General features: G+C 40.3%; 3 protein-coding genes and 1 long non-coding RNA gene across 10 annotated transcripts; 3 read left to right on the top strand and 1 right to left on the bottom strand.

The window, feature by feature from the left end:
* Window positions 1-1,195: 1,195 nt before the first annotated feature.
* LOC112571561 lies at window positions 1,196-2,141 on the bottom strand. The gene is made up of 2 exons (XR_003100849.1): window positions 2,013-2,141; window positions 1,196-1,666 (listed from the first exon to the last, which is right to left on the bottom strand). It is a non-coding gene; the product is annotated as an uncharacterized LOC112571561 (long non-coding RNA).
* A 1,775-nt stretch (window positions 2,142-3,916) lies between these two features.
* Window positions 3,917-14,967, top strand: LOC112572816. Of its 7 annotated transcripts, none has more exons than XM_025252718.1 (9): window positions 3,917-4,261; window positions 7,811-7,911; window positions 9,053-9,376; window positions 9,722-9,801; window positions 10,191-10,296; window positions 10,988-11,062; window positions 11,739-11,827; window positions 14,551-14,623; window positions 14,828-14,967. In XM_025252718.1, exons 3-9 carry the CDS (start codon window positions 9,200-9,202, stop codon window positions 14,840-14,842), a joined length of 615 nt encoding a protein of 204 aa, XP_025108503.1. In that variant the 5' UTR covers window positions 3,917-4,261; window positions 7,811-7,911; window positions 9,053-9,199; the 3' UTR covers window positions 14,843-14,967. The 7 variants fall into 7 exon arrangements, with proteins under 7 accessions (XP_025108503.1, XP_025108498.1, XP_025108504.1 ...); XM_025252713.1 differs by having other exon boundaries at window positions 8,581-9,376; XM_025252717.1 differs by lacking the exon at window positions 3,917-4,261 and adding an exon at window positions 4,298-5,067.
* Window positions 14,847-16,737, top strand: LOC112572818. The gene is made up of 6 exons (XM_025252720.1): window positions 14,847-14,987; window positions 15,114-15,172; window positions 15,409-15,486; window positions 15,836-15,896; window positions 16,140-16,229; window positions 16,407-16,737. Exons 2-6 carry the CDS (start codon window positions 15,132-15,134, stop codon window positions 16,407-16,409), a joined length of 273 nt encoding a protein of 90 aa, XP_025108505.1. The 5' UTR covers window positions 14,847-14,987; window positions 15,114-15,131; the 3' UTR covers window positions 16,410-16,737.
* Window positions 16,738-16,816: 79 nt separating this feature from the next.
* On the top strand, window positions 16,817-22,902 carry LOC112572892. The gene is made up of 6 exons (XM_025252872.1): window positions 16,817-16,965; window positions 17,912-17,948; window positions 19,305-19,393; window positions 20,169-20,231; window positions 20,907-21,041; window positions 21,330-22,902. The coding sequence occupies exons 2-6, from the start codon at window positions 17,921-17,923 to the stop codon at window positions 21,504-21,506; spliced, it is 492 nt and encodes a 163-aa protein (XP_025108657.1). The 5' UTR covers window positions 16,817-16,965; window positions 17,912-17,920; the 3' UTR covers window positions 21,507-22,902.
* The last annotated feature ends 2,947 nt before the right edge of the window (window positions 22,903-25,849 follow it).

Genomic DNA, 25,849 nt, shown 5'->3' with positions numbered 1-25,849 from the left:
GGAAAGAGATGAGAGGTGGAAATGGTGCCCACTACTCTCTTGGCAGGGTTGTGTTTATCTGAGCCAAAAGTACCTCACCTCCTTAGGGCAATATGGTTCTTTCTTGCTAGGTGGTAGAAATGTGGCCCTTAAAGGGCAACATTTTAATTTTCAGCATTGCATTTTTTAGTTATGACTGCTTATAATGATTTTTTTTACCATTGAAAATAAAACATAAAATTCGATGCATATTTATCAATGTAAAACTTATATTTCTTCATCATTTAGCTGCGTGCAAAATTTACTGCTTACTTGCATGAGTTCCTGTTTAAGCTCCTCGTACGCATCAATGCCCTGACACTGTCAGTTGTTTTTAGCATTGTGTTGGATAAGGATACTACCGATGATATATTTGTGACTTCCTCACCGCATTAACAGTAGGCTAGAACGGTAGAAAAAGCATCGATGTTACACATCTGGTATTTGATCTTTGTTTAAGTTTTTACCAGCATCGTAGTTGGTTTTAAAAGCCCATACTTTAGTATAGTTGACACTCCTCCAGGAAGAAAATCTGTTCATTTTACAAAAAGTCCAAAAATTGCTTGAACTGTACGTATAAGTGACTGGATAACAATCACTTCTAGGTGGGGATGAAGTTCAGGCACATTTGAACAAGCACAGATCTCTATATGCAGATCTCTGAACAATGTTAATCCACTGGTGTTTGTAAGCAGCATCTTTATTTAATGACAATGAGTACAGACTAACTCCAACTGTTGATGAGAACATTCAGCAACAGCGCTTCATGTTCTGATCTGTTTTCTTTCAAAGAGGATGATGGCATCTTTCCTCTTTGAATTCAGCTCATGCAGACAATGCTATTTTCAGAAATACTACCCTTTTGTCACTTCCTGTTTTCTTGACAAATGCAGGTGTGATTGAGGAAAAAACATTAATATAATATTTCTATTGCCTCTTTGTCATAAAATACCACCAGAATATGTCTGTGATACTTTATGCTCTATTTCCAGCAATTTTTGCTGAGCGCAATTGTGCCCTTTAAATCTATCTTTATATGTACAATCTCTCATGATAGCTTTTTCATAATAAATTGCAACCACACTGACATCCATGTCTTTATACAACTTTTTCATGTAAGTATTCAAAAACATGCAGTTGGTATTATTCTTAAGTATTCAGCATATGAACTCTGCAAGTCAGTAATAAACACTTAATAAATTAACTGTGACACCCACTTCATGTCTACCAAAACAGTACAATGACCTTGTGCAATATAATGAGGCCTCTCACTTCAGCCTTCTTCAATTTCTGATGTAATGTTATCCTGGGAAAGTAACCATGACACAATATACAAATATCCTGAACACCATTGTGTGTACAAACGGTTTTTAAGTGACAATACAAGGGAATTATCAAAATGATCTGCAGCAACAGCACTTTCCATTATAGGACTGGTAGTATCACCCTGTTGTTGTTTGACTTCTTGCAACTTCAAAGTAGAAAGTTCGTATACCTGTTGTAATGCTCATTACTCCCTTCGGATGTTTCTGGGTCGAGCTCTTGGTGCTTTAACTGTTTTCGATGTGGTTTCCTCACTACTGCTTCCCATGAGTTCTTGAATAAACTTGAATTTTCTCAAAGAACAGCTTCCACACAATAAGCCAACCTGCAAAACAAATGTGACAGATGCTGAAATCAATTTAATCATTGTTGACATGAAATAGGCAAATGTATATCTGAGCAAACTAGGGTAAAAAAAATAAAAAAAAAAACATAAGCGTGGATATAAGAATTTTGAATGCAAATGATCATTTGCAACCAACTAATATCTCATTTTGACATGTGAACACATACTAGAGGCTGTGTAGGACTTTTGGCTATACATGTACTACAGACCATATGAAAAAGCGAAACTGCTTTCGAATGTTTCTTGACTTGACAAATCGAAATGTCATTAACATGAATATTATGGTATTAAGAAAACATGAAAAATAGTTTAAAGTTTACATTACCGAAAGCAATAAACAACAATACTGCTGCAAGTGAAAGTGCAACATAAAGCGCTGTCAAAATCGTCTCTTTCATTGTCCGCGAGTTCGACACACACTCAGGAAACTAGGGCAAGTAGAGTGACCCCCCCCTACTTAGCTTTATCGTTAGTAGATAACAGACCAAAATTTCTGACAAAAGCATAAGGATGTCATTCCATTTGATTATTTTTTTTACAATCCTTCTAATATAATTTTAAATAAAACAATATTTGCTTTGTTTTAAGTTTGGAAACCGTGATTAAAGTTTTCCTCTCGATGTGAGATCTTGTCAAGGGAGGAAAGTAGAAATGAATCTAGGTAAAGCTATGATCTCCCCTGGATCGGATTCGACGATAAAAGTGACTGCGATTTACCGCAGACTTTCACGTACCGATGCTTTAGCAAAAATAAAATCTAATTAAGATGTAATAGCTTTTGGTGGATTCAGAATTGACGTTTTTGATAAAGAGGTTTTTGACCAGTCTTTAATTGCTGTCACTTGCTCAGGTGATGTAGCAGGGAATGTCGCTTTGTTTTAGCTCGGAAAAGCAGTAAACTGGTTCTGAGCAAGTGAGAAGTACCATTCTGCCGAAGGTGTTTTTCCGCTCGGCTCACGTCACTCACCCTCTTTTTCGCATGCCCCTGTGTGAGCGTGTTCCGAACCTAGCGTGTCGTACGTATGTCCTCGTCGTGTGAATGAGGTGAACTCTAGTGCGAGGTAGAGATTAGACTACGCACCTGACGAACGAGAGCTAGAATTTTAGTGAAAAGTTCTCCTTGGGAACTTTCTTCCTCTCCCCTTGAACACCAAAGAGGCGAACTGACCTGGCTTTACAGGGCCTCACGTGTTGGACTTAGCGAGGGGGCCGTCGTCAGTACGGCTACACTTATCATCATCGTCGTCATCATCAAATATTATTGCTGTCGTTATTGTCGTCAACAACAAATGTTCTTCGTCGTCGTCACCGTCGTCACAAATCTGTAGCACAAATGAAACGTTTCTTAAAATCTAACGCGCCCATTCGAATGCTAATGTGAGGATTGGATGGTGATGGCTCTAATCTCGTCTCAGGCGCGCTGTTCTTTCTCTGCATGTGGCACCCGTTTACAGACCGGCCGTAATATAGCTTTAGTTGTTGGCTAGGTGTTAAATACCAATTACTCCTCCCCCTCCCACCTGTGCCTGCTCTTCGCTAGGTCTTCCTCTATCATGCTAACTCAAATATGGTGCAGTGATATCTGTTGGCTGAGTAAATATAAAGACACCCAATGTGTTTCAGTAACCGTTGGCCAATGATATCGCTCCTGGAGGTAGCCTTCGTTTGATCGCCCCGTTAGTCAAGCAAACAATAACTGTGAAGATGATTCAGTACTTGACACACAGTCTGTGGTCAACACATAGCTAGCATGGCTGATCTCTGTTCCAAATGCTGTTTGGTTTATAGAGCATTTATGCTAGGTAATCGTCAGCGGTAATTTCCATCACCCCCTCCCCCTTACCTCCCATTATACGTGACTAGAGATCGAGACAATTGCTACAGCCTCAAGGTGCGTCCCTTTTATTCTGAGAACCTGTCTCATCGGGGCAATTGTTATCCGCCATCCGGCCCAGGGGGCGTTCTGAATAAGTGGTGCTGCTTAGCGAGGTTTGAAAACGTAACGGTGTAACACCATGTAACTCAAAAGATTTGTTGACACCTCAGAGTCGTTCGGTCGACAAAGATCAAATATGCCATGTAGATGGCCACGCATTTTTTTAAAAAAAGGAAAACAAAAAAGAAGTTTTATTTTTTTTTATTACATACTATTCGTAGTTTTATACACATATTATTTTTGTTTTGTATTTCATTTTTGTCATTTTGCTCCAGATTTTGTATTCTCTAGTGTTGGAGCTTAACGTCTTGCGTGGTATGTAGCCCTTTTAACCCTTGCACTGTAACAATGTCTCTATAAACAGGAAAATTCTGTTTCTTTGCACGATCGTGTCAAAGTCCGGAAAGTGTTGTAAATGTTTGAGCAGACAAAGCGATATTGTTTAGCTTCCAATAGCTCTTTAAGCACTGTTCCGCAAGAAGGCTTTCAAGCACAATGATATATCCTGGCTACAGCCCGAAGCCCCTGTCTTCATGTTCCATTCATTCAGCGGCCATTGTTCCAGTCCACGTGAGCGACGGTTTGTCTCCAGTCACGGTTTTCTGTGCTCCGTTTCACTTTACAGGTCAACACTTTTGGTGTGTATGTATATGATCATTTTTATTTTAAGCCTTTGTCGTAGAAAATTTGTACAAATGAAATCAATCAATTCTGCTCTTTCTTTTTTCTTTTTTTTTTTTTTTACTTTGATCTTTATCGCTTTATGGTATTTTCTTTCCCTTGTTTTTTTCTAATTTTTATCTCATTGTTTTATATATATATATATTCTATTCTCTCCAAATTACAGATCTTTCCATATATATATATTATCTTGAAAATATTCTTTGACTGCTGCTCTTCACCTTTAGTTTGCCATGTATACCCTACAGAGACATTTTCTGTCTTGTTGTGTCTGATCTCGACGTGTCAGGACAAAAGACAAAGGCCGCGGTTTGTTTCTTTCGGTGATCATAAAGACTTTTCCGGGATCGTCGGGTAGATATATCTACCTTTGTTTTCGGCAGAATCTTTCAGTGCTTTAACAGGTAATGAAGGAAGCTGTCGGCTAGCCAATCCTGTGTGGATACAAAATGTAGGAGGACACCTGCCGACACTGGAGGTCCAGTAACATTGAACACTCATTGATCACCCGCTACAGGTTTATCTCCCTACCTGTTCCTACCTCTCGTCTTCTTGTTCCTGACTGAAAGCCGACCGGACATAAGCCACCAACGTCTCTCATGTGGCTATGTTTTACAGTTCACAACAAAGATAGTGTCTGATCTACTTGATCAACAGTTAGTCAAACTTTTCTTGAGATTTTCTCACTGTTTAGTGTTCAAAAACTACAGTAGGCACAACTATAGTGGAATCAACGAAATTCAACAAGTACTGGGACAAGACGGTAATAATTTTCTCGAAATTGTTACCAATTGTTCACACTAAATAGTATTGTGAGGTGGAAGAGTAGACATAAGCTTTTCAAAACGGTAGACATTATTTATTTGATTTGTGTTCTTGGTAATTATTGTAGTTGGTTTTTCTATGATTGTTTATCGTGACAGTGTCCTTTCCTGAGAATTTATCGTGACAATGGCAATGAACTGCATCACATGTAGCATGATTTCCCACTACATATATATATATTGCTTGTCTCTCCTAGCAATGCTCCTTATATTTTACAAGACGAGGTTGTGCAAGCACATTTTATAAAGGTGACAGCCATCTGATCAGGAAATAAATTGTCCGAGAGATCCTCTCCCTTCCTCCCGGAAATATATTTAAAAGGCGAACGATGAAGGTAGCGATGTCAGTTGTAAGATTGTAAGAAGTTGTGCCTATCCAACCTATGGAACTCAAATGTATGACACAACGGCTACATCTAACTACTGAACACATTTCTCAGCTTGCAGAAGGTGGTAGAACCTTAATGAATGTGAAGGAGACTTCAAATGAAAATCAGCTTTTACCTTACTACAGAGATTTTACCACCTTTCATTGCAAACAGCGGCTGTTATCACAGTGTATCGAAATCACTGATTGATCGTGACAAGATTGAACATGTGGGTATTACCTATTGTCTGTGAAACCTTGTCAGCTCGAAGTTCGTGTTTGCTAGTGTAAACTGATCCCGCTGGAAAGAAGATAGGGGTCTATGTCCCACCCAACAAGACATTATCGAAGGTTTCAATGCTGGCATGCAGTAATTTATTCTTCACTTCCTAGAGCTCTATCCTGTTGAGACAGTGTAGCCCACACAGGGAATGTCGGTCAGACTTACTTATCTTTGTTCCGGTTTGTCTGTTTGTCATGGACTTTAAAAAAAAACACTTTGCGATCATAAAATTTTTTTTTAAAAAAAATGTTTGTTTTTTCACTCGTGAAAACTATTTAGATTGTGTTACTTCATTTGTGTTAATGGTCTGTTTGCCTGTCAGACATTTTCAGGGCACGAGGTTTCTATTATTACATGTTTTTTTTCTTGCTCTTTCTTTCATATTAATTTGACGAGCAAAACGGATTGGGGGTGTATAATTTTCAGGGGTGACTGTATTTATTCTGTTGTCTATAGATGATAACAAGTAAATATCAAAGTAGGGTCTAAATGAGCTGTTTTACAGGTTGACTGTTACTGGTACCTGGCCGTAAAGTGAAACTGGCAAATAAGAATGAGTTTCTCCTGCTAGTGTGACAGCTGTTGTTTTACATCAGTTTCTTTTGTGGTGACTACCGCTCACCCTCTCCCCCTTATCAGCTAGGTTTGGTTGTTGTTTTTAAAGCATCGAAGATCCATCTATGAAGAAAGGAAATGGTTATATACTCCGATGGACATTTTTATATGTGATAAATATTTTTAAGTACTTGGCTCTCTATAATCGAGTAAGACTAAGTTTTGTGACTAAGTGGATGGATGTTGCAAGTAAGAGAAAATAGGTAGTGTCTTGTGTAATATAAAAAAAAAATTAATAAATTAGTGTAATGATTAGCGCGGAGTGTCACACTTTCGAAGGCTTCCGGAGTTGTTCCCTTGACGTTTAACACGTTAAGAAGACAAATATCAGCAAGCCAGATTGGATAAATTTTGTACCTTATTTCTGGACTTCTAACTCTCCCCACACAGATGATAAACAGCTTTACGGGGATTTGAATTCACGGAAAAGACATGTGAACGCTTTTATCAACCCAGCGGAACGAGTTCCCGAATGTCCTCGCGCAGTATCCATTGTTTTATTTTTTTTTATTTATTTATTTTTTAAGATGCGTTTTTGTCCACGGCAGATCCGAAGCATATCTATGATCACTTGATACCCCAAGTGCTGTAATCATGCAGCAGAGTTAAAGTCGCCCAAGGGTAACTATGGACCGGGTGTCTCGCAGGGTTGTGGAACTGGAAACAGGCACAGACCCAAGAGTTGGGCAGATAATTTACATATTTCCTCTTTGCGGCCACCAGTTATGGCTACAAGGGACTTGCAAAGGCTGAAATTATTGAACGGAAGTAAAGCAAACCCGGGGTGTCATACCTCTGAGCCCAGGAGCCTCCAGTTCGCATGTCCAAACCACTTCCTAGCACTATGTTCTTGTTACGTCTGAGATCGGTATACCTAGCTCTTGTATTGACTCAGTGAGATAAGCGATTATCGGTTTCAAGCTACAACTTAGGATAGTTACCTGTTCTCAATTTCCCGCCCCTTTCCGCACAGTAAAGTTAAAATACTGTCATTGATATGATTCGAATTTTCCAGTGCGCTTTATCCAACGCTCTTTTTTCTTGCTCGATCTGAAGGTGTGACGACAGCGGGCATGGTATGCTTGCAGGTGTGAAGCCCCCCCAGGAGACAATGATTAACACTTTGCTGACTACTGATTAAGCTTCACAGTGTCGATCTTACGAGTCATGACATTCAACAACAGGATTTATCCTCCCCCTTCCTGTCGTCTGCATGGTGTACATTAGTTGTGTGTGCATGTGAACTTGTCGGCATGCGCCTGCTCGTCGGGGGGTACGGGTAGGAGGGGAGCCAAGCGTGCGTGTTGTTCTGTAACAAATTAAAAAGATGGTATGATTTTGAAAAGCACTAGGGAGAATTTCTCCGCACATATACTGCAATGATTTGTCCCAACCAACAATTTTCCTCTTGTTACAGATTGTCGGCGAGACAGATCGAGTAACAACATTCAGCTGAAGTATAGGTACAGGTATAGATGTAGGGACATTGTTCCATCTGCGCAATTGTCGTGGGAAAAGGTAAGAGCTAAAGACGAAACTTCTGCAGAAAGTAACGAGCGGTGTACAAGTCTTTCACTTTTCAAACTAACACGAGCAAGGAATACGAAAATAAGAGATTTGTGGACCTTTTATGCTCTCTATCTCCCTCTCATCTCCTTGGAGAAAAAAGTGGAAAATCCCTCTCGTCTCTGTATGTTTAGTAATAAAAATAATTGAATTTGTAGAGCGTATTTCCAGTCTGGAAGCAAGTTCAACGAATACAATTAGTGTAATTTATATCTATGTTATATAAGCGGTACTCGCCGTAAAGAAATTTTTTTTTAGGAATGTGTAAAATGATTAGAGAATAGACTGTTAGAACACTTGATGTTAATCGATGCGTAGTCTGTGTGTGTGTGTTTGTAAATGAAGATTCAAAAATTTCCACTGCTACTGCTGCAAACATTTTGATGCAAGGGAGGTAAGAGTGTATGAGACAAAAGGTTTAAACCGACATGAATTGCGTCCCCTATGAAGTCCGGGGCTAATTGCAGGGGAGGGAACAACACCCAACCTCTATTATCTTTCCTAATCTTCTTCCCATCGTATTCAATGTGGCTACAATGTCCAAATTCTTTCTGTTATTTCACATTATTATCTAACAATATTCATGAAATAATATCATTTATATTATCAATCTTTTCTTAGCCTTCAAACTGTTTGCTGCTCTGCTCATGGGGAATCTCCAACCACTTGTAGAAGGATCTACCAAAACCTCGTGACCCTTTATCTACTATTTTGCAAACAAAATAAATAAATAAATAAAAAATAAAAAATTAAGATTCTAGCCAAAATGGCACACACTATATGTACTGAATAGAATCACACAATGTCCAGAATCTGTCTAAATAATGAAAAGACAGTGGAACAAACTTTTGAACAGTCTCAAATTTCTCAGCACTGTTCCGATAAACATCACACGACTACCAGTGTCATCCGTTCCCAAGGAGAACCTGCAAGTTTACGAGCCATTACCCATGTTAGTGTTAATTTGAATCAGTCGAATACTTATGAGGGTCTACACCACGTTAAAAATAATTTTCGAACTCGTCGGAAAAGTAACTCCCTTCTTGGACACGACACCTTTCATCTCCCTGCTGCTATGTCTACTGGTCCGCAGGATAGTGTGGAATCTGCAGAACGGAAGCGAAGCTCTTCAAATCTCGAGCGATAAAAATGGCTGCACGTGTTTGCATGGAAACCAGACAGAAGGCAACGTCACCGCGTGTGAAGCAGACGACAGAGCAGGACTCACTTCCACGTGCCAATGCAGGTGTTTGGAAACATGTGCAGGCCATGGCCAAGCTTCGATCTAAGTTCATGGCGCGATGCAGTGTCAGAACAAGGAATGCATGCTGGGACTCAAACTACCAATCAACATTCAAAGTTCGGTTCCCACATGGAAAAAAGAGCCAATCGGAAGCGACGCCGGCAGAGGCGAAAGGTTTGTGTTACGCCATTACGTATCAGTCACTTGTATGCTGGTTCCTACGCAATTTGACCGCATTTTTTTTATTATTATTAAACCTATCTTATAATTTTGTTCACATTAATTTAGACGAAGGAAGTCGGAACTCTTGAACTTTTAAAGTTTAAACCATTTCTTCATTCTTGTTGAGCCTGGAAACATTTTCTGTTGACTGTTATTGCTGCATGTAATTTGAACTGTTAAAAAATTAAAAATTATGCATAAAAAGCAAAACTCAATGCCACTGTTATCTATAATCTGACTACAAAAATGTATCGTAGAAACTGACTATGGTGTCTTTAGACTACCCTTGTCTTTCAGAAGAAAACTCGCTTTCGGTTCAAATGCCTTGCGAAGGTGATCTCCCTTCTTTTACGAATCTGGAGGATTCATTCCCTTGCGTGAGTTGCACGTCTGCCAGATTTCAATTTCAACTTTAATTAATCTGGTTTCTTTATAAGCAGAAATTGAAGACAGACCCACTGATTTTTAAATCACATAGACATAAAAACAAACAGGCAGATCAACAGAAATGGAGATTTTCATTTTAAAACATGGTTTCCGTATAAAAATAGGGAAAACAATTGTATTTTTGTTTTAAAAAAAAAGGTCGTTTACTTAAGGGATAGAAAATATTTGTTTAAAAAATGATAAGAATAGCTTCAGTTTCGAAACTATCGGTCCATTGATGTAGATCCAGACGAGCGGACGGAGACGTTGAAGCGGACGATGACAACAAATTTAAACAACGCTGATGACGCTGATGCTAAAGTTGAGTTTTATATTGCAGTATGCAGACCTACCTGCGGCAGGTGCAGGCTATTGACCTTTCACTGGATTATAGGGAGGAAGACAGCATTCTGTTCGACCTCACCAAGTACAAAGCTGATAGGGAGGTACATTGCTGTGATTAACACTTAAAAAAAAAGTACATGATGCATGTAGCACAACACTTGGATGTGTGTGTTTGTGTGCGTGCTCGCGCGCAATAACGACAGGTGGAGAGAGAACTATTATGGAAAAGATTTTTTTTTCTGTTTGAGAGATATAGCAGCGATAAGATGAACTTGATGAGCGGCTGCATTCGTGAAGTCGCATGTCGACATTTCTCGCTCACTCTACTTGCCGCGCTTGATCGATGCTTAAACTAAGTTGATGTGCCGGTTACTTTCATTTCTGTAAGCAGAATCCTATCTTACATACGGTTTTTTTAGGAGCACTGAGTCTGTTGTGCATATATATATGCAAATATATGCGGATATATATAGTTTTTTTAAGAGATCCGAGAGATCCGTATATATAACATATCTGTCCCACTTTTCGTCTTCTATGAAGTTTAATCCTGTCTTACGCTGTCCTTTAGAAGAGTACTGTTTCTCATTGTTGCAAGAACTGAACTCTGATATGAGAATTAATTTATTATGGCTTACTATTTAGTTACCTACATATTTCTCATTTATCAATGCATTCTCCGAGCTCCCAAACAAGCGTTCACTCAGACGCACACACGCACGCACACGCACACACAGATAAATGGACTAGAACTGCTGTTAAAAGAAACCATAATTTCGTTATTTTAATTTATAGCCCCGCCTGTCAGCAAAGGCAATGCGAATTCTGAAGAAGCTGCCAACAGAACGCACTCCGGAGGAGATGAGCCATGTGAGTGGAAAAGGTCGGAAATTACAAACAAGCGCAGCGCTTGTAGTCAGACATTTTTGCCTCTTTCCTGTCTTAGCACCACGCGCTAGAGGACAGTAAGTGGCATTAGATTAGTAAGGAAAGCATCCTCCATAGCTTCAAAACCACAGGTCACATTTACAGCATTTTTTTCCACTAATGGTTGGAGGAGATATTCTTCCTTTTTGTCCATAGATTAATTTTATTTCTTCTTCTTCCTATGATGATGATGATGATGATGATGATGATTATTATTATTATTATTATTGGAAAATCAAAACAAACGATATAAAAAAGTCTTGATATTGGTATACAGATGATAGTTTAATTGTGATGAAAGGCCACTTTAGGACAAATTTAGTTCGATAAAAGTTCTAGATTTCTGGAAAATGTACTGTGTATGGCAAACACAATACTACAATAAATAAGAATATAAGGTTCACGAAGAAATCGTTTTGAAACTCGCTCATTACGGGATTGTTTATTGTGTTTAATGAGACTAGTGTCAACATCTGTATTATCAGCCTCAGTATTCAGTTGGTCTGATTTCGCTATGTAACATTCCCATTTTCTGTGTAATGTAAGCAGTTCTGGGATTGAGAGAAAAGTTGCTCAGTTTCTCAGTCTGAACATCGTTGCCCTTTCTGTTAATTAACAGGTGCAAATTGCCTTGTGGAATTACAAGTCTTTGGCAGAGTATCCTCTTCACATTCAGAAAAGAATAGCTGCACGGGCTTGGATTGAAAGGTAAGTTTTAGCTCTTGGCTAGTTGCTATAGTGTTTTTGATGTGATCATGGTGATGATGAAGGAGATGATTAAACAAACCTCTTGAAAACTGAAAACTACAACTCCCACTATTTTTTCTGTTTTTACTATTTGTTTGTTTGGATTGCCTTAACAAACAAGAGAAGTGTAATCATCCTCTGTTTAATTTGGTGTTGTCAGGTGAGTGAGCTCTCCTTGCTTTTCTCATTTTCCGGTTTGCTTCGTTCGGCAGTGACTGCCCTCGGAGTAACATTTCACTTATTTCCCCATTACAGCCTGACAACAGAAAATATTGCAGTGAGAGATAGGTTTTGTCTGTTTTCGTCTGTTACATTGCCTTATTTTCCTTCTTTCTTTTTTTGGCAGGGTTGATGGATGAGACTTTTATTTTTTATTCAGAATTTAAAATCGATCACCATAGCGACCACCTATGATCACTGCCCGGTTCTCTAGAGATCTCTCATCAGTTCTCGTTTTCGACGGATCTGTAATCTTTGCGAATGTTTGCAGTGCTGGTCAAGACACAGATCATCCCCTTGAAAAATCCTCCTGACATTTTCTGGTAACCCCTCTCCCTCCAAAGCCTTAGAGAGAGATAGAGAGTGGAGAGAGAGAAGGATAGAGGTAGAAAGAAGAGAGAAGTTGAGTTGAGGGGGGTAAAGATTTGATTAACATATTAACAGAATATTGTTCTTAAAAGATGTGAAATGTGATACAAAAATTTGACAAAATGAAGTGTCATTATTATACTTTGATATCTAACCTGTTATTACCATCATCTCTTTGTAATAGAAACAAAAGTAATTTTCTTCCTGCTGTGGTAACGATAGATGCTAGTGAAGAGGTAGTGTGATATATATATATAGATGCATTTGACAATATTTTGCAACCTTAATTTAACAATTTTTACCTTCTCTTTTTACACTCAGGTTAAGGTGCTAAACAAAGGAAAATTTAAGGATAAAGGTGATTGCAAAGAAACAATAATATTTTTTCTATCTCCTATTAGCTAGCTCTAATGCACAGTCCTAATTCCACTTCCTCCAAGATCAATCCGGAAGAAGGACCAAAGCAAATCTTAGAAGGAGAGCGAAGTAGCCGGGTGTTCAGGGTTGAAAACTTTTTAATCTTGAGCAGGGCAAATTGCTCTGTCGGATGAGGGGGGTGACGAAGCGTCAAAAGTTGGGAAATTTGAGAGACCATCTTCGAAGGAATCGGACAGGGCAGCGTTCTTCAGTTTCCTTCGCAATTTCTGGCATTCTGAAACAGTTTGCCGTCGAATGTCTCCTCCTCCGTGCTGGAGAGCCTGAAGAAACTGCAACTCCTTCCAACCAATATCGTGTATTGATCAGATGTTCGTGGCAGATCCTTTTTCTTCACGCGAATTTCCTCCATTCCTTCAGATGGTTTTGTAAGGTAAATATACTTCAAACCTTGAACATCCTGTTCACAGCGGATCCGTTTGCCCACAATGACCTGTGAACAAGACTACACCGTCCACAGCAAAGTTCATCTTAATGAACTGATAAAGAAGTTACATTGAACAAAAAATGTCTTTTTTCTTTTCTATCAACCTTATGCTATCAGAAATCCTGCTCCGCCTGAAAAAAACGTTTGGTAGGAATGCAAATAAAAATAATTGTTGAATTAAAGTCCCTCCCTTGCGCGGGGCTCGCATTATAACTGCCTTCTGCCACACAGAGACTGTTTACTTTTGAAGTCGGGTAATTGAACTGTCTTCGGCTTACCGTTTCTTTCCTGCGAGTTTTACATAAACCAGGAATCAATCTGGAACGACAGAATGGATGTTAGCAACAGCTGTTGCCTGTATCGACTTGCAGTCTTACCGCAAACCCTGCCATCCGCGTCATGCCGTCGGAAGCTTAATTGAAATCTTTATCAATGTGTTAGGCAGGGCGAGCTGGTTACCCTTGCTCTCCCTTTCTCTCCCTCTATCCCTCTCTCACTGTCTCCCTCATTCCATCCTTTACCCAATCTCTCTTCTTACCCTCTGTATCTTCTCCTTTCGTTCATTCCTTCTTCTTTCCTTTTGACAGTCTCTTTCATTACCCTCACATCCTTTCTGTGTCTCTCGCAAAAAAAAGTCGGGTATGGATCAGGTCGGCTTCTCTTTGAATTTCACTTTCAAATTAAGATGGCTGATGGATAAAAGATTAGTGGCGCGTCATGGAGACTCGAATTTGGGAGTGATCTTCCCTGACTGAACATATCCAACAGGTCATCAATTCGCCATTCGAAAAATCTAGAATGTGTCTATAGTTGAAAGCAGACGTGATCAGTTTGTTTATACTGGCTTAAGTTAAAATAATAACAGAATAAAATGGAATAAGCTGAACAAGCAGTGTAAAAACTGGACACTGAGAAAAGGACCTTCCCCCTCACCTTGACTCTTTTTATGTCATTTTTTCTCATTCTCATTAACACACACACATACTGAAGGATTGGGAAAGTAACTTACAGAAACAGACTACTGACAGTCCGGCAAACCATGACATAGACACCTAGAAGAGAAATGCAAGCAAAGTGAACATAGGGAGAAGTTACCTGGTTATCAGTCTCTATATTTTACCATTCAACATCCAACTCTGACTATAGCATTTTGTTTTTCTTTTTCATGCTTTTATACTGAATGTAAAGTCAGTTGCTATTATGCAGGCCACTGAACAAGATTCTTTTTGTTCAGCTATGAACCAAAGAGAGTGATCGTGAGGGAGGGGGACTATGCGGCACGTTTCTACTTTCTTCTTCTGGTGGTGGTGAGTTCCTTTGAAATTAGCATCTTTACTGGGAAGGGACTATTTCTATGCAATAAAAACATTAAATATCTGAAGAGTTCTTAAGCTGTTTTTAATAATGGTCTTACATAAAAAACACCTATGTTGCTGTTCGAGGTTTGGGCTTGCTGGTGTCTCACGGCTGGAATAACTTTTTTTACCAGTGACCTTTGTGTCTTTGTGCAGCATTTGCATTTGTGATTGACCAAGACAAGGGGCTGGCCAAAACTCTGACATACTATAGCCGTGGGGACAGTTTTGGCGAGTCCGCATCTTAAATGGATGTAAACACCAGTCGACGGTTGTGTCACAGGTTGCCGTACAGCTTCTTGTCCTCACCAGCCAGGTAGCTCATTTCTGGACCTTTTTTTTTTTAACCTACAATTGTCTGAGCTCAAAGTAAGATTCTATTTCAAGATGAAAAAAAAATATTAACTAATATAAATTATCCTATACGCTCTGTATGTTGCAGGACTTCTTGGAAGTAATCATGTCTGGCGGACTGAAAAACCCAGCAGATCCTTTCTTGAAGTAAGTCTTTTCACCCTTTTCGATCCTGGAAAAAAAGGACAATCTTAAGAAATGGTTGAAAACAGAAAAGTAGGAACTATTTTCACTGACTATCTGCCTCTTTGCACTGCAAATATGCCCAGTCATTTTTAGGGGTGGTGAGGGTAGGGGATGGGACTCCTTACTTTCAGTCCCCAACGATGAAGACTCCTTTGTCAAACACGGAGAGTGCCGTTTTCCCACTATTATCTTTTCAGCTCCTTGTCTTATCTGGATGGGTGGCCAAAGGAGAAGCTGACTGAGAACCCAAAGAGAGCTCTGTACATCTACTTCAGGTACGGCTCCAGGACTTGTCATAGGCCAAGAGGTCAAAAGTGTTAACCTAAGTTCTAGTCGTTCTAAGCCCTCAGTCCAAAGCTATCATATGCAGTTGGAAACTGTAATACTGTAATTTGGTGAGACACAGAAATGAATAAGGGACATTTTTAGATAAATTTCAATCTGTAGAGAGACTAATCGGTCATGTAAAACATAATCAAATCATCTGTTTCCTCTTGCATCGCAAAGTCATTGCCGCTTTTGGTTTGACAGACTGTAAAGCACTTGACAACAGGTGAAACAAGTGCTATGCAGGTGTAATAAATGTTATATATATGTAACAAACGTTCTATGTGGCTGCACCAGGCGGGGTACTATCGTGGTTCCAGAAAGTCGTGACAACGAGTGGATAGTCATTGTTAAATCGGTAAGCATTTGTCAATTGATGATAACTCTGATAAAGCTGCTGAACACAAGTTTCTTTGACAAAACGAGAATACATCCACAGAGCTCACATGCCATGTCATCATAGAGGGACTCATTACTCATTTAACGTTAATCTGAGCACGTCTGATACGAAAATAAAACAAGGAATATAGAATCATGTCAACATAGTGCGTGAGAAGAAGATGCTAAACTCTTTGTAACGGACTAAGTTTTTAAATTCTAGGGCAGCTGTAGTCTGCTTTCCAAGCTGTCTACACTGCTTACACTCAGAAATACCAAAGCCAGCCAGTCGCTACATCTCTACGAGAGAATGGTGAGTAGATAATCATTGAACTGGGAAAACAATAGTTAATAAGCTATTATATTATAAGTGCTGATAAATTATTTTCTAAAGTTGACTTGTTCCTTTTTTGTGTTCTTATTTCTTCCTCTCTTCCATTAATTCATTAAAAAATTTTAAAATCAGTGCAATAAACTAAATGGGTGGCAGTGAGGCACGCGATGGAAGAAGAAAAGGCCAAAGGTGTCTCACACGAGGCTTTCCTCGACTTCATCCAGAAGAGACGTGAGGTGCACACTGACCACCTGGATCACCTGTTCAAAAGGTACAAAGCTCTACCGCCCATCAACACGAAGATCAGCGAGAGAGACAGCGAAAGAGTTCGTAAAGAAGAACAGGTAGACATCAGTGAATTACTGGGTGTACATTGTTAGTTTATTCCTTCCTACTCCTCGAGGAGCAAAGGGCCGCAACAGCACCTCTCGAAAGATGACCAGCTTGAAATACACTGCTCATTAATGTTAGCTTATTAACACCACGCCAAAGAGTGGCTGTGCGCAGACCTTTGGTGTCGATGACATGCCAAGAGCAGCTTTATGTCCATTTGTGAACTTAACATTTTCAGGTTCAACCGCAGACAGATGTCGCTGCTGTCAACACGCCGTCTGGCGAACATCATTTGAGCCCTGAACGATGCAAGCTCAATAACGACGGCGATGACAAGGAGAAGTCACAAAACCTGCGCAAACTCGGTGCCCTGGTTGCCAAAGTATGTCACATTTTCAGAAAATAATATTTGTCTTTTCTCAACCTCTTGACAGCAGGTGGAAATTGATGTTAATTAAAACTAATCCAGAATCTCCTACAATCTCCCTATCACAGACCCTCTGTCGCAAGACGACATCTTCCATTTTCTTACCAGAAATATTGGAGAGGTAACTGAATCGAGCAAAGTCTTTAGTCACAGCTCCTAATGTTCTCTGAAGGCCCACCGCCACCCGACCCTCCTCCCTCTCCCCCTACACCCCTCATGAACATAATAGCTGCACCTGGAAACTACATCGAAGATGCTGTCTGTGACAGACACTTTGATGACATTATATACATTCACAGACATTCTACAAATATTCCTTGCTAACACACTCCCCAACACACTCCCCAATCTGTTTTATCCTCAACCTCAAGGTCTGTTGGTTGCACGCAGATATAACGGCATGGCTGGCAGTTGTTGTTGTCGTTGTTGTCGTTGTTGTCGTTGTTTACGTCGTTTTATTTGCAAGTTTTTGCACTAGTTTAAATGAAGGTGCATTGTGTCGGCAAAAATTCTTCTGAAACGCTTATTTACCCAGTTATCATAATCTCTCCGTCTGTGTGTGCGTGTGTAAACATGAATGCATCACCTTTAGAACTACGCCTGACATTTACTGTTATGTCGACCCCGTGGCTATTATTTATCCGACATGCCGTACGAAATTATACTTAATATTGTGTTAGCAGTTTCATGTTTGACAGTAATTCACCTAAATCGCCTCGCTTTTGTTACAGAGATAATAATAATTTCTGACGACGACAGTGGCGGTGCTCGTAATGCAGATAACAACGACAATGATGACGACGACGATGTTTCATGATAATGATGACTAAAACAATAATAACGGCTACTTTTACTTTTTTTCATTCGTTCTCTGTCTCTGACTTCTCTGTTCCACAATCAGGGCCCCTTCATGGCTAGAAGAAAGCCGCAGCTACCAGGTAAAATCATTTTCCCTTTTTATGATAAAGATTTATTTTTAATCTTAAAATATTTGTGCTATTCAAGGGTCCCAAGTAATCATTCTTTTGTTTTGGGTTTATGGGATTAAAAAAAATTAAACGTTATTAATATGACACATTTTGATTACTTTCAAAGTCGAGTATAATTAATACACTGGTTCTTAACCTTGTTTGAGGTACCGAACCCACAAGTTTCATATGCACATTCACCGAACCCTTCTTTAGTGTCATCACGAATTGCGGATGTGTCTTGACTTCCGTGGCGGAGGCTCCGCCGAACCCCTGAGACCGACTCACAGAACCCCTAGGGTTCGATCGAAGCCCGGTTAAGAACCACTGAATTAATATGTAGCGCTCGTGGCCCTTTATTAACCTTTTTCAAGACAAGTTGTATTTGAAGAAAATCGACCACTCAGTGCGGATTTCTCCTGCGAAAGTTCTCAAACAACTATCACAACTCATCCTTCTTGCCCTTCACTGGGAGTGAAGATGGGAGGACATGGCAGCAAGCCTATTGTCAAAGCTTGAACTCTGGCACCACGCCTGACCTCTGACACAGCCAAGTGACAGGACGCCCATTATTAAACCTTGTTTCTCCACTATCTGTCCTCCCATTCCCATTGTACATGTCATGGGATCCATAAATAAAGCAAGCCGTAGTCTTCCACCTCTAGCCACCAGTTTGAAGTCCACGATAGATTTACGAGACCAGCTTGTTTTGGAGAGGCTGAAGAAAACACACTTCAGTATTTCATTGGTAGAGGCCAAAGCGGGGTCAAAATGGTTGAACTTGAGCAAGAGATGTTAGGAATACAGTTATTGCCGACTACCCATGTGGTCATTCTTCGCAAGTTGCTTTCACACGAATAACCTCCTTTTTTCCTCCAAAAGTTGCATTCTTCACTGTCTACATGGTATAATAGAAATAAAATTAATCCATAATCTTTGCCAGTTCTTTCTGTTCTTTTATCAAAGACAGTCAGATGTTTTTAAAAATATACATCAATCCACACGGAGGAAAAAATTAATCCTCGCTATGACATATAGTCATCATCCAATCTCCTACCTCTTATTAAATTAAAAAAAAAAGAAATTTCTAATAAGCTTTCTGTCAAATACATAAACATTTTCAAAAGAGAAAACACACATAGGTACAAACATGTCCTCACGCACGTACTCTCACACTGGAACAATTCTAATCTCATTAATTATCGCAGATTGTTATCATTTGCGTGAATTTGGTTTTTTTTTTTTTTTTTTTTTTTTGTTTTTAAATAACCATCGATGTTTACACGACGGGTAGATGAACATCTATTCTGTTTCGTTGTCCGGCAGATCACAGCATTGCTAAACTCGGTGACAACATCAATCACACTGCCAGCGCCAGTGACAGGCAGTTACCCGCTGCACCAAGTGCTGTGAAAGTAGGTTACCCCGGTGGCATCTTCACCCCGGCCTGCTCACCTTTGCCCTGTGTGGTAACGACAAGCGTAATCTCCCTTTCCCATGCCCTCACTTGTTGCGAAATGAGGTCGCCGGAGCCCAGCTTTCCAGCTGCCAACAGCACAGAGCTTCCAATGGATGATATTAAAATGAATTTAGAATTCCTTTGACGGTTACGACCCAACACTGCCCTGATTTTTCGGATGGGTTGGAAGGGTTGTGGTGGTGGTAGGGGGAGGGATGCAAAGACATCTAAGTTGGGATTCAATTGCAAATTTGGGATGTTTCATGTTGGTTGGTTTATTTTGTAGGAAAGGGGTTCCAGAGGGGATTTCGTGTTATGGGGGATGGGAGTAAGGGAAGGGGAAGAAACAGGAGTACCCGGAGAAAACCCCAGACTCCCAGCCCTGCGGAAGATGTCACATACAGTGTCCCGAGACGAGATCTGAACCCTGCACCGCCACTACAGGGTCACAAGCGGGTGTTTTAACCATGGACATCTTAGGTGGATGCTGTCTGTCTGCCGAGACCAACGCTTAGCCTCTTGGGAAGTTCTCCGCTGCTAGTTTTTGCAAGCCTAAACAATGAATGTGACTAAACCGGAAGCTTTGTACACTCCTGCCTCGTTTTAGTAGTTGGTCTGAAATGTGAATAAGAGAGAGAAAGAGAAGGGAGAAAAAAGGGAGATTGTTGTTGTTTTGTGGAAAACGAGGAAAGAAGTTTTTTAGTACAATTACACCTTTTATCCTTTTTCAGCCCACAAAAGCATCTCATTCCGTGTACGTCAGCGTGCAAACGCTCACCAAAGGAATGGCCTTTGTAAGTTTCATCATTAAATTCATTAATCAAAGCATAACAGATCCTCAAATATCCCTCGACAAACAGGCATCAACTCACTTGTCATGAGCCTGAAACACTACCTGTAATTTCAAAGATCTACATCGAACGCAAAAAACAAAAAAAGCCATTTTTGCATGACTTGCGTCCGTCCATCCATTCATCTATCCATCCATAACCAGTGGTTCGTTGGTACTTGTCCGAAGAGGGGGTTGGTGGTGGAACCATTCGATAGAAGCAGCGGTTGACAGGGCTCTTCACTTAGGCGGTGTCTGTAGAGGTGATGAACAGGTCCTGAGCGACCAGTCCAGTATTTCATGTTTGCCAACCAATTCTCCCACATTGACCTCGGCGTTGACCTCACTTCCAAAGCATCCTGAAGGACGGTCTGTGCCGCTTTCTTCCACCATGAGAACACGAACAGTCCCTTTTACTCCATAACACAAAAAAGAAACAGAATTGTCATGCACACATTGGTCCAGACAAATTATTTTAAATAACACTTTGTATTTTATCTTGTATGATGGCATGGCCATTATTTTTGCGTTGGGTAACCGTTAAAAATAGGAAACTTATTCTTTATTGTATTAATTTTATTTTTTTGGTGATAACTATGGTCCTCACGAGAGCGGATGTGACTGTGGTGTCATGTGACAGGGCCTGTCCGACATGGTGTTCCCCCACCAGCCCCCACTAACGCTGGTGAGTAACGGTGCGGAGTGTCTGATGGTTGGCAAGAAGCTGTTGCTGGACCACGCCACGCCTGACTTCCTCGCGCGCCTGCAAGAAGCGGTAGGCCACGCTCTGCTACACCCAGGGTTTTCTGTCTTTATAGGGGCATGATTATAGTTCTAAACTTGTTTACACTCACATACGAGCTCATATACTGCTAGTCACATACAAGAGGTCATCTGTGACTCAACACATAATGCAGTAGTTGTGAATGTGTTTGTGTGTGTGAGTGTGTGCCTTTTTGCGTCTATTAATACGTCTGCATGTTCAAACAAGCTTTAGTTTAGTCGTGGAACATCGAGTCCATAACGAGGACAAGTCTACAATTTAATGCTTTCTGACTTTCAGATCCACCCATACCCGTGCGAAGAGGACCTGCAAAGATACCTTGACCTCCAGCTCACTTGGGATGCGCATCGTCGGGCTGTGGCCACCAGCGTCTGGCACGGGCATCGGCGGAACAAAGCAGACAAAAACGACTGCAGACTCCACCCAGCTGGGGATGGGGATCAGTGCGTTTCGTAAGACAACCTTTCCCTTACTGCATTCAGTCTGCAAGACAAGAATTGCTCTCCTCCACAAGCACCGGAAGCAGCACCACTTGTCTGCGCTTCTTGCTGAAATCTCCGTGGTCCCTGTCTGATCGGACCATCTGAAAGCCGTTCAATCTGACGGACTTATTTATACTAGAACTCTGAGAATACATCCCGAAAAGTGATTTACAGAGAAAGAATTTTTGAATTTCGAGAGACTGAGATTATCGTTGTACCTTCGAAAATCAGGAATGAGGATCTGGTAGCAGATGGACAACAGGAAGAGGATAAGATGGGTATCAACAGAATTATGGATATCTGGAAGACAATGAGTATCACCAAGAGGACAAAAGAGTATCAGGAGAACGATGGTGGATATCAGGTAGATATCTGGAGGAAAAGAAGATGAGACCATCAGAATGATAAGCAGGTATCAGGTGGGAGATCGGGAGTAGGTGGAACAGGGGCCTTTACTGACCTACGTAGGGATCTGACGACGACACGTTAACGGTGATAGAGAAAGTCAAGTTCGAATCCAGCCAGCAGCTCTCGCATACCCAAGAACTACGATGGACTTGAACTTTCTTCAAATCTCGCGCGAAGGTCCGAGACGCGGGTCTAGCCTTGTCTTCCCACCTCTGTCCGCGTCCTGCCCAGGTCTCCCAATGGTGTCTTGGCGACCGTCTCGGTCTTATTTGCCGCGGTTAGTAGAGAGAGGAATGCGAGAAGAAGCTTATTGATTGAACAAAGCCGTCGCTTTGCTCGGCAAGCAGCAGATGTGGCCGAAGATGCTGGTCAATTTTCCAATAATCCGGGCACTTCAGGACATGTGCAGACCTCGTTTTTTTTTTTCCACCCTCATTCCGTCGTGTCCTCTGCCTCACTTTTTTGTCGGGGGGCAAGATCCCAAAGCTTTGAGCAGGACGCGTTGAAGTTCTTCTGGATATTCGTCTAATTTTTTTCTCTTTGATATTCTTTGGATGTAAATCCAATGGTAGGAGTGTACCTCTGGAGAGACTGAATGTTCAAATGGATTTATTTGTTTATTACAATTGAAATTGGAATTTATATACAATTGTCATTTGCTTAATTCTTTTTACATTTTTTGGCGCAAACTGTTGTAAAGTTTATTTTAAAGCATGCATACTGGTGTAATGAGAACGGACAATATATTGAGAAACAGTTACTGTAAGCCTAGTACTGACCACATGTGGGGGACCTGGAATTATGTCTGGTCGAAAATAATAGAATAAAGGAAGCGACAGAAGATTAACATGAAATATTTTTAAATTAGTAAAATTAAAACTGCTGACCGTTTCATTAGATTCTCAGGTCAGATGTAATAATTATGATATTACCAAGCCAATAACAGCGCAATAAAAAAAAAAAAGTCAAATGCTTAAAACTAAAAAATTCTCAGAAATAAAATACAGCAAAACGTCTTACAAAAGTCACATTAACATTTTCGGTAAGCGGTTATTTAAGGCAGAGGCACTGGACATACTAGTTTATCTAGTTTACAGAACTTGACTACAAGAGGTTCACCAAAAATGAAGGACAGTTGCGGAAAAGTAATTTCGCAAATATTTTTTTTCTCGGATAAATACAATGACCTTTCAAAATTGCTGAAATTTAGAGAATACCTTATTTCTTTACTGAGATGCAGCTCCTGCAATCTCCACAAGGAAATGAAATACATTTAGCAATGCGCATAGATATATCTACGCTGTCATGGCAACAGCTGGAACAGAAAGGACCGTATGATAATAGGGCGCATGCGTGGGTATTCGTGACAGAATAGTGACAGAAGAAAGGGTGGCTGTTCACATATATTTTGGGAAAAAACATGTACTGAGCTCAGCGCCATGACTCAGGGAGAAAAATGTTTAGAGTTCTTGAAAATCTGTTTGCTGTTGACAATAGTTGGTGTGACTTGAATAACATGGTGTGAGTACAGAAGGCCTGGGTGACAACAGATATTCTTCGGTGAGGTCAAGAGTCCCTCCTTGATGGCCGCTGGTAGGCTTTCCTTGTACCTCGCCAGATGCCCTACCCTTCATCAAGCTCCAGGCCTGCACCCGGCGGCAGATGTGGTGGCACAGGCCGAAGATTACATATTGACCCGGACACCACATGACCTGGAGTGAGAGGCGGGGGGAATGAAAGAATCCCACTCTTACAGGACACCTGTTGTCTTGAGACTCCACAGTCTCACTATTTATCTACCCGATAATCATCTTCTCTCTCTCTCTGCGCATGTGTTTGGCCAGTCTCTGTCTCTCTCTCTGTGGTCATTTCGTCTCGGTTTTCGTCTTTCTTAATAATATCCGCTTCTTTCTTTGTTTGGGATATTTTTTATAAATTCATTGAACTGTCTACTAAATGAAAGAATGAGCGAACGATTGAAGTCGAGAAAGAAAGAAAATTGGGAAAGGGAGCAAGAAGGGACAAGTGAACGGAAGAAAGATGAAAAGAATTTTAAAAAAATAGAGAAAATCATTCCAAAAACAAATATATTTGCAGTTGTGGGGATAACGATGCGGACTTTGCTGAAAATACTAAAAATCACTTATTTAAAAGGAACAGTGTTCTGTCAATGAATGAGATTTGTTACACACAGCGCATACATGACAGTATCTTAGCGTATCATCGAGTTTCATAGAGTATCGACACCCAGCATCCAGTATGCCAACAGCATAACCTCTTGAAGTCTTTTGAGTTTGAGTTCTGTATGACTACTCCGTATTTTCTATCAGCTCCATGGACTATATATCAGACACCTGTTATCTCGCACTGTATGCAAGTCTCAACTTTTTTTTTTTTTTTTTTGATGAGTTGTCATGGAAAGCTGTGTTTACAGGTTTGTCTGTCTTGTATGCCTGTTGATGTGCCTCTATCGGGTTTTTTGTTTGTTTTTGTTTGTTTTTTTTGTTTTTTTTTTTAATTTCAGCCTTGTATTTGTGTTTCTTTAGCAAAGCGCCATAATCCTGAAGTTAAGTAGAAGAAATCACATCAGTTCTCTTTGTTATTATTTATCCATTTTCCAAAGGCAACGTGGATCTAATTTATTTAATTAGCGCCTGTCACTCATGCCTCACTCACCTCTGAGTCGCTCATTACCCGCTCATTACCACGGACATTACCATGCTTATAGGTCTACGTCACTCTCTTGCGCAGTGCTTCGTCGAGCGCCTGGAGGGAAATGTCTGAGAACAGCTCTGGCAAAGGTTGTTTGTTTACTTTGGTAAACATTCTAACTGCCGAAATGCGGGATGGAGAAGGGGCTGACAACAATACTGTCAGTCTCGCTCAGTCCTTTTCATCCTCTGGCAGGAACTCAACTTTACAAATAACCGCCCCTTTGCCACCAAAAGTAAACAAAGCAAGTGCCTGCCTACAAGGTACTACACTGAGATATACTCAGTCCGATACCTTCTCTGAATGTGAGACACCTGTTTTAGGACCAGGCTTTTTGGAGCTGTGTATCATCGTGATCTAGCCTTAGCTGCTGGCTCGGATTAAAACACCAGTTCGTCGTGTCCTCTATCCTCTCTCTCACACACACACACGTACATGAATGCAATTAAGTGACATTTAAAAAAAGAGACAGACACAAAAACACAGATACAAAAAAAACAAACAAACAAAAAAAAATAGAGAGACACACACACAAATACAGATATATATATATAGAGAGAAACAGACACAAAGACAGAACCAAAAGACGCAGAGAGAAGACAGAAGAAAAATGAACAAAGAAGAAAAGGGAGAAGACAGAGCGAGAGGAAAGGAAAAAAGGATCAATTAGAAAACAGACAAGTACAAAAAAAAAATATAGAGGGTAGTCAGAGAGGGGAAGAGAGAGCACACAGAAAAGAATATATATTTATATATACACACACACCTAACAGAGATATATATATACAAATAAAAGACACACAAGACGAAGCAACAGAGATAAAGGGAGACAACCACTGTCGTGAGCCACCTAACCATGGACGTGAAGATGTTTTCTCTGAGAAATTGCCTTTTTAATACAAACTTTAAAAATAATTAAAGCAGAAATTTATCTAGTCAAACCGTCAGTATATCTTGTTTTTCGTGTACATACATTTTGTGCTTTAGTACTTTGTAAGGATGGAAGACATATTGACTGTTTCCATCACCTACAGCACGTGCATGTGAGAACAAATGCTCGCCATCTAAATACAGTTTTTAGCTCAGGCCAACACCATCACCAATATATATATAGAAAAAAAGTAAAGTTTTGCTGACACATGTTCACAAAAAAAAAAAATACGTTGGCGAATGTTATCGGTTATCTCCCTGCACACT

Source organism: Pomacea canaliculata, linkage group LG9, assembly GCF_003073045.1.
Source record: "Pomacea canaliculata isolate SZHN2017 linkage group LG9, ASM307304v1, whole genome shotgun sequence".
Lineage (NCBI taxonomy): Eukaryota > Metazoa > Mollusca > Gastropoda > Architaenioglossa > Ampullariidae > Pomacea > Pomacea canaliculata.
Note: the sequence above shows the minus strand (reverse complement) of the source record. Positions and strands in the feature narration are given on the sequence as shown.